Source organism: Lactuca virosa, chromosome 3 (genome assembly GCF_052849685.1).
Source record: "Lactuca virosa cultivar CGN04683 chromosome 3, Lactuca_virosa_CGN04683_v6, whole genome shotgun sequence".
In the NCBI taxonomy this organism is placed as follows: domain Eukaryota; kingdom Viridiplantae; phylum Streptophyta; class Magnoliopsida; order Asterales; family Asteraceae; genus Lactuca; species Lactuca virosa.
Window position 1 is genome coordinate 93,499,386 of NC_136428.1, and position 8,941 is coordinate 93,508,326.

At 36.8% G+C, this 8,941-nt stretch overlaps 1 protein-coding gene across 2 annotated transcripts; it reads right to left on the bottom strand.

Moving 5' to 3' along the window:
• Positions 1–3,249: 3,249 nt before the first annotated feature.
• Positions 3,250–5,954, bottom strand: LOC145166207 (polyprenal reductase 2-like). Of its 2 annotated transcripts, XM_079085153.1 has the most exons (7): positions 5,695–5,954; positions 5,349–5,599; positions 5,040–5,250; positions 4,872–4,970; positions 4,711–4,782; positions 4,542–4,620; positions 3,250–3,464 (listed from the first exon to the last, which is right to left on the bottom strand). In XM_079085153.1, exons 1-7 carry the CDS (start codon positions 5,854–5,856, stop codon positions 3,364–3,366), a joined length of 975 nt encoding a protein of 324 aa, XP_078941279.1. In that variant the 5' UTR covers positions 5,857–5,954; the 3' UTR covers positions 3,250–3,363. The 2 variants fall into 2 exon arrangements, with proteins under 2 accessions (XP_078941279.1, XP_078941280.1); XM_079085154.1 differs by lacking the exon at positions 3,250–3,464 and having other exon boundaries at positions 4,329–4,620; positions 5,695–5,953.
• Positions 5,955–8,941: the final 2,987 nt, after the last annotated feature.

Below are 8,941 nucleotides of genomic sequence, written 5' to 3' on the forward strand. Positions count from 1 at the left end.
CCGTGTAAACTTCTGTAAAGGCCAAAAAAATTGATTTTTTTCACTTTTTGGAATTGCAATTCGTCAATCCTCTACTGCCCGAAAATGATTTTTTACCCTCTTTAAACATGAGAAACAACTTGGGAACTTGGAAACAAAGAAAATATGATGTAAAAACAAGAAATGACAAAAATACCCCCGGGTTGCCTCCCGGTTAGCCGCCCCTTTTTAATGTCGTTGGCTCGACTTTGCCCCCTTAATGTGCTTCAGTCTTGATATGTGGGCCTCTCCAACACATCAACCTCCTCGCCACCTCCTTCTTGACATGTATATTCTTTAAGGGATCCGGTGGAGTTTTTGCTCCTGAATCTTGTGCTTGTTCCACCGGTGGAAGGATTTTGACTTTGGTGGATGGCTTGGGTTTTATATCATCACTCCTCACATGCTTCTTGTCATCAATAAACTCTAAAATCTCCAACACCTCATTATCCATATCAAACTTCTTTGCAAGCTCTTTGGCTTTGTCACTGTCTAGTTTTCGTGACAAAACTAACTCTAGAAATTCATTGTTAGACAAGTTCAAACCCTTTTTAGTTGAGGGCTGGATCAAATTGACAAAATTAACAGATTGAACATCAGAAGGAACCTTTTTTGCTTCATGAACATTGAAGTTGATAACTTCACCATCAAATTCCATACTCAAAGTTCCATTGTAGACATCAATTTTTGTTTTAGAAGTTTTAAGAAAATGTCTACCCAAAAGTATGGAACTTGAACTTGGAGAGTCATCATCTCCCATATCTAAGACATAAAAATCAGCCGGGAAGACAAATTCATCGACTTGCACTAACACGTCCTCTAATACTCCCTTTGGGTGTACCAAAGACCGGTCAGCAAGTTGGATGATCACACCGGTTTTGCTCAATGTTCCTACACCAATTGATTTGAAAAGAGAATATGGTAGGACATTTACGGATGCACCTAGATCAAGCATAGCTCGGGGTACATAAAGATTCCCCAATTTGCAAGGCACGGTAAAGACACCGGGATCCTTGCACTTCGGGGGCATCCTCTTTTGCAAAACTGCGGATACATGTTCCCCAACTGTTACGACTTGATTTCCTTTTAATTTCTTTTTAGATACACAAAGATCCTTAAGGAACCTTGCATATCTAGGTACCTACTTGATGGCCTCGAGGAGTGGAATGTTGATTTGAACTCTCTTGAACATTTGCATGATCTCACTCTCCTCCCGTTCTTTCTTCGTGCTCTTTAATCTTTCAGGAAATGGAGCAGGTGTGGCTTTAGACTCAGTGATGAAGGGCTTCTTTTCGATTGTTTTCTCTTCCTCCTTCTCTTCTTTGGTTGCCTCTTCGACCACTATTTCTTCTTCCTTTTGATCAACCGACACTTTTGGACCATCATAGCTCTTTCCACCTCTCAATGTGATGGCACACACGTTGTGCCTTGGGTTTGTTTCAGTTTGTGCAGGTAACTTTCCTTGAGATTCTAGTTTGCTTACGGAAGTGGCAAGCTGTGAAACTTGTTTCTCTAAGTTCTTTATGCTTGCTTTTGTCTCTTGTTGGAAAGCTTGTGTACTAGTTGCCAAACTCTTCACTATGTCCTCTAAGGACATACTTGATGAACCCGATTGTTGAGGAGGGTGTTGTGGCTGCCTTGGCTGAAAGTTTTGTGGTGGAAAAGGTGGTCTTTGTTGGTATTGATGTGGTTGACTTGGTTGATAATTTTCCTGTTGATGTCCTCCCCAACCTTGATTGTTACTCCATCTTTGATTACCCCGTGGCTGCTCATATCCCCTTTGATTAGACCCAAGAAAACCTACCATGGATTTTGCTTCTTCATAATCTTCCTCTTGAAGTTGAAGGCACATGTCAGTTGGATGCCCCACTTGAGTACAAATACCGCATGGGCGGGGTGTGGGCTGCACACCTTTGTCTTTGGCTAGCATCATAACCACTTTCATAAGCTCGGATGTTGATGACCGGGGGATTGGATGATGAAGAAGTACCGGAAACCGGTTGCCTCTTACGAAGCTTGGCTTGCTTCCTTAACTTCTTTGCAGTCTTCTCTATCTCTGAGTCAATTGGAAATGGTGTACCTGTACGGAAAGATCTAGGCATAAACAATTAGTAACACCGTGTCCCCGGCAACGGCGCCAATTTGTTAGGCTTGTCAAACCCAACAAATAAAGGGGTACGATATACTCCAAAAGAATCCCACTATATTGCACTAAAAGGTATTACAAGGCAAGCAGGGTCGATCCACAGAGACACGGGATAATTAGTCTATACCTCTTTGCACAAGGTACTATGGTCACCAATAGTAAAGAGAGGGGGTTTAGAATGTTATGATTAAACAAACAACTAAAAACATAAGTAATCAACTAAATGCGTGAATTAAATTCAGAATTTGTGAGGACTCCAACTCTATGTATGACAACTTAGTAATGCGATTCCAAGATAACATGATATTTGCTCAATTCTATCTAAGTTGGTACTTGAAAGTGTCAACAAGCTCTAACACTTCCCATTCACCACATTAATTAACCAAAACAAGCTCTTTGATTAACCCTAACCTTACTAACCTAATATAAACAAGCTCTTAGAATTAGATTGAAAGATTGCATTAAACTTTATGTGAATGTTCCCAACAACACCCAATACTCCTCACAAGCTCGGGAGCGTAAGAGTGTGTGAATAAGATTTACACTAAATTCATTCAATAGAAATCAAATTAGTGCTTGTTACCTAGTCCAATTTACAAAACAATTACGGATTTTGCAATTAGATAACTTGAATGATCTAACCCTAATTCAAATGGCCAATAAGAATCACAATTAGAATCAAACATTCGATTGAGACAAAATCAAATTCACTAGATAGAAAATTGAAAGTAAACATCAAGTCATATGATTGAAATCACATCCAAATGTCAATACATAAAGTTGGAGAATTAGGTTTCTAGCCACTCATGACTAGAACAAACACAAACCTAGAAATTGAAATTAAAGTCTTACAAATTAAAATCCAAGTGTTTTCAAGCAACAATTGTCTTCAAAAAGCTCCCAAAATCGCCTCCTCGAACTCCCCAAAATGATCCCCCCCTTTTGGAACCAGTTACCTTCTTTAATTTAGAATAAAACTGTTTTAAAAACAAAACTGTTTTAAAAACTGGCGACACGTTTACACGGCCCGTGTAAACTATAACTGACCATTTACACGGCCGTGTAAATACAAAAAAGTAAATTGCTCAAATCTGTCAGGCCTTCGAAGTACATTGCTCACGAGTATGCGTTTACACGGCCCGTGTAAACTATAGGCTTCCATTTACACGGCCGTGTAAACTCCTGTAAAGCCAAAATCTTCATTTTCTCCATAACTTCCTCCTCGATGCTCCAATTGTCCCGAAACTTTGTCCATATCTCCTCTTCATCACCTCAACTAAGATTCTTCCTTCAAAAGTCCCTGAAATATCATAAAAGTGTGAATGGAATTGCATCATGAAAAATCCCGAAAAATATGCAAAATGCATGAGTTTAAATCTAAATGCAATGCACTTTTATGGATTAAAACTACAAAATGCATGCATGAAATGCGTCTAACAATATCTGACTATGTGTATGTATATGTGTGGTGTTTATGTTGTATGTCTGTTATTTGTTTATGTTATGTGTGTAAGGTGAACATCAATTGAAGAAATGTCAAATGCGTACGACCAACTTGAACATCAATTTTATTTTTTTATTTTTTTATTTTTTTTATTTTTTTTAAATAAGATGTTTACTTCCGGCATTTGAATGAAAAAAATTATCATACCACCGTAATCCTAGACTTCTATTTCTCCTCGTAAGATGTAATTAAATATTAAAATGGTTGGTTGGTGCTTGGTAATCATGAATTTAGTATGATAGTATTAAGTTTGTTGGTGTTATTACTATATTTTTTTTTCTAACTTTTTATTGGTCGTGCGTTTTTTATGTATTACATCGGATTGTCAAAGAGTTTATCTGATGTTCATATCAATTATGATGCATCTTGTACTCTCCAATAAATTGATTTAGCGTTGAAAGAGACCAATTTTATAAGAGTGCTGATGGGCCAATTTAACTAATTGTTGTAAAAGCAAGTGAAGAAAATTTGAACATTTTTTATTGTATATTTGTGGCCCATGTTTATTTTGGAATTACTAAATGGATTGAATTTAGTTAATCTTTGTTAAATTGGTTATGTTTGTGAATGAAAAAAAAAAACACATGAAGTGCTGGCTATTAGTATTTAGTAATATAGCGAATAACCATTGGAATGACAATTATGTGAATTAGAAAAAACTAACGATTTAAGATATTAATTAAAAGCAATGGTGATAGATTTACCAACAAAACATCCATTATTGTATATATATGTTTATAGGTAGATTATGCTCTGATTAAGCGAATATATAGGGGACGCTAATATGTTCGATGGTCCAAGCAAACCACATACACAACTACACAAGCATCTAGAAAGCGCAAGTTAACTAATAAACAAAGGGGAAAATAATACATCGATTATGAGGGTAATCGTCGAATTTTTGGTGATACCATTTTTGTGTTTCCATTGCTGCGAAAACAAGATTTGCCACCTGTAAAATAACAGATTGATCGGGTGAAATATTTAAATTTAAATACTTGAATAGTTGAATTCGGGTGCGAGGGGAATGTAAAAGATATACCACAAATGCAAAAAGCAACCACAAAGAGAGATCTGAACCCCCACTAGCCACCACAAGACCACCATATATCACCTTCATCATTAATATCAAACGCTTGTAATTTGAACCTCCTTTACGTTGGAAAACGGAGGTTATAGAACATGTACACATGAGATACTTACAATTTCAGCCGTATAGTGCGGAGACGAGACGTATTCAAACCAATCGCCATTCGGAATAACATACTCCTCCAGCTTTTTGGTTTTGTCTCGCAAGGAACCCTAATTATCACAATGTTAAAACAACAAGGAGAAAGTATACAACTTTTCTTCAAAATGGAAAAAACGTACAAGGATTTGATGACAGCGAAGCTGATGTACCCAACCCCATAAGAAAATAGCAGCACCTATCCACGCATACCATGGAAGCCTCAAGAAAAGAGTCACAAACATCCATATATTATCAAATCCAGGCCTTGACATGCCAACTCTTCCGCTGACAAAGTCAAAGACTTGAGGTGCAAAATTACAGCATAGGGACAGTGGAGCTAGTACATAGTATCTGATTTATAAAAAAGGTAATTAACTTGAATATATCAGCAAAAGAATCTTGAGAATCGGGAATAACATACATAGCTGTTGCAGATATGTGAGACTTACAATAAGCCCAGAAGATAACCTAAGATGTGCATTCGAGCTGATGGACTGTAGTTAAAAACATAGATTGACTCATAGAAGCGTCGCAAAACTTGAACTTCCATTAGCAGAAGGAGAAATACAGCTTGAGATAGCCAAACATTGTATACATGTTCTCTCATTGCATAAGACCACAAAGAAACAAGCAAGATTGTCGTCCATAAAACCCCCACCACATAAAAGTGAAAGAAGAAACTCTGAGGCACAGTTAGTTTCTGAAATGCATAAAAAAAGAAAATCATAATTAGGATGAAAATATATTTTATTACTATGAATAGAATTGCTGTATGTGACTATTATATTCACTTACAGATTTGGATTGCAATATCTTGCCTCTTTTGATAATTCCCAACAGAGCTGTGCGAAACCAACCAAGCCCAGGCAATGGAAAACAGGCTACAGCAATTGGCAAAGTAGCAAAGATCCATGCTGCTCGTATGAATGATACGATCCCCAGCCCCACTTCTTCCATTCTTTAATTACACGAAAATGGGAAAAAAAAGAATCTTGAATTGGCGTGCACAAGGAGTAAGTGAGCGGAAAGATAAGATCTAATCCATTGAAGATTATATTAATTAAAGAATGCAAAACCCTCCGTTTTGAATAGAAAGTTTCGTTTGGCACTATAAGCTTCTAGTGTTTAATTTGAACAAAGTGTTCCAAATCCAAAAGATACATCACATAGCTTTTAACAAAACTCTACCAACTACAAACTACCCGTTCGTTTTGCTGAACAAGCCCACAAAAGAGTTTCTAGTTCCTTTACAAACATATAAATCTAATAGAATAAACTGCAAATATGCTCCTGTTTGTCAAATTTTGGCCGGGTTCAAGCTGCTAAAATACAATTTTGCACAAAGTACTCTTATTGACATGTTTCATGGTGATGGCGGTTGTGGTGGTGGGGAAGTCGGCGGATGAAAAAGAAACAGGTGGCGCTACATAATCATTTATGATTATAAACTCTCTGGCCGTACCGATACGCCGAAGGGTTAGAACGGAAAATAAAAACTATGTAGTTGATGTTGAATTCCAAGATTCATCTTTTATATATATATATATATATATATATATATATATATATATATATATTACAAAATGATTATAAAAATTATTGTCTAAAATTTGTTTTCATAAAAACCTCTTACAAAATACTTTTGAGATAAAGTTATGTTGAAAAGACGATTTTATAAATAACGCTGTTATTGAAAGAAACGTTCCATAGAAATAAGTGAATAACATTTTAAACATTTGTGACGTGTGTGTGAAAAAAGATGGTGGGGGTTTATATGATTTGATGAAAACAAGCCATTTTGAAAAAAAAAAAAAAAAAAAAAAAGAACCTCACTACAAGAAAACAAGGCATTAACAGAGACAAATATTGTTGTTAAAACTACATATTTTCGCCGGTAAAAGTAATAACGGTGAAGCATTGTCGGTATTTGTCCATCGTTATTGCTCTAATATGTTGGCATTAAAGATCATAGTCGCCGCTAATAACATTGTCACCGGTAATACATATAACGTCGGTAATAGTATCTATCGCCGATAATATTATTTTTTATTTTCTTTTTAAAATTGACATTTACGGGTGCAAAAAAATCGATATGTGACAACATTAAATATTGAAAACACGAAAACATTAAATACAAAAAAAAAAATTAAATAACGACATCCAAGTAAGTACTAAAGTGTTATAATTATACATACAATTAATTATAAGTGTGCTTATGAACAGTACCCCCAAGCCAGGGTACCGTTCATCGGCTCAGGCTTAACTTTGGCGCCGCCCACATTTGCCCCTCCACCACCTCCCTCTATTCTTCCAAAACCCACCGATTGATCATGTAACATTCGTGATTTGGTAAGTTTCCTTTTAGCCCCTTTAATGCAAATTGTTAACATTTTGGTCCCTAGCTAGTACGCTTAGCGTACTAGCCCATTAGCTGATCGCGGGTTTCACCCACGTACGCGGGGCGTACGTGGTGCAGGGGCAAACCCAAAAAATTAAGGTTTGCATCCTATTTAAACAACTTATCTCACTCTTGGACACTCTATTAATCATCCTCCGTCACCTTATGCCCTAAAAACGAAACCCTAAGTGCCTCTTGTGAGTTTTGAGCTTGTAAGTGAGATTTTGGTGGTGTTTTAGTAAAAGAAGAACAAGAAGAACTCTTGGTGGTTGCTTGGGAGTAGCTTGGGCTTGTAGATCCAGCTTCATCATCATCATCGCAAGCCATTTGTCATATAAAGTTCTCTACTTGATGGTTCATTATGCTAGATCTAGTTTTGGGACTTTGTTTATGCAATTTTGGGTCTTTGAGCTAAAGCTGAGCTTTTGATCTTCTCCAGAAGCCATGAATGTTAGATCTTAGCTCAATGGAGGTCCCTTGTTCATAAAAATGCAAACTTTATGAAAGATATTGGTCCATGCAAGTGTTAAGAGCTTTATTAAACTTCTTTTTTAGTGTTGGGTCTCATTAAGTCATGCATGAGTGTAAAGTTGCCAACTTTACATATTAAGTCACCTTTTAGGACCAGATCTGAAAGTTTAGCAAGAGGTCTAAACTGATTAAGTGGTTAATGGAGTGGATTGGTAGTTTGGGGACTACGTTGTGCGTACGAGCTGAGTACGCCCCGCGTACTCAGTAGATGGACTCTTGTGCTTGACGTTCTCAGAATTGGACCATGCTTTGGACTTTTAAGGTCCGGCCTTGTTGGGCCATTAGACTTCTGATTTTGGGCTTTTGCTAGTATATTGGGCTCTCTTGGATTTAGGCTCATGATGGGTTTTGGGCCCAATTTGGAAGATTGGGCCATATTGGGCTTTGGGTTGGCATTTAGGAATTTGGGCTTTTTAGTAGTTAGGTTGGGCCTTGGTTTTGGATCAAGTAAGAAAAAGGATAATGTGACATCCCCAAATTTACGGTCATTTTAAAAATTTTATTTATGCTTATTTTAAAATTAGAGTATTCATTTTAAAGAATAATATTGCGGAATTTGTTCCCAGAAAACATGATAAATATATTATCAAAGCATTTCCGAAGAAATGTAATTTTTTTATATTGATACTTTCGGATGTCATCGTCAATACAGAAACATAAGGATAAACAGACCTTACATTCATTTACACTAGTGATTTACATATCTTTTAATCTCTCAGTGTAATGTAGCTTTGTATCGACACCTGTGATACAAATAAACTGAGAGGGTAAGGTTGGGAAACCTGGTGAGTACATAGCGTTTTCAACCCACAATAGTAAAGTTATTATGTTTCATCATCAAACAATTAACCCAATTACCCATCCCCATTATCTTCTTTATTCTTAAGGATCTACCCTAAGAATCATATATTCTTCATGTACTCATTTCTAAGGAACAGGCACGAAGTCCATCGCTTCCAATGGCACAGCTGCCAATGTTATCTATTAGGCACAGCTGCCAATACTATCATTTAGGCGCAGCTGTCAGGATTATGATATTATCTATTAGGCGCAGCTGCCGATATTATCCTTTAGGCGCAGCTGCTAGGATGTTTAGAGTACATCGTAGTTCAA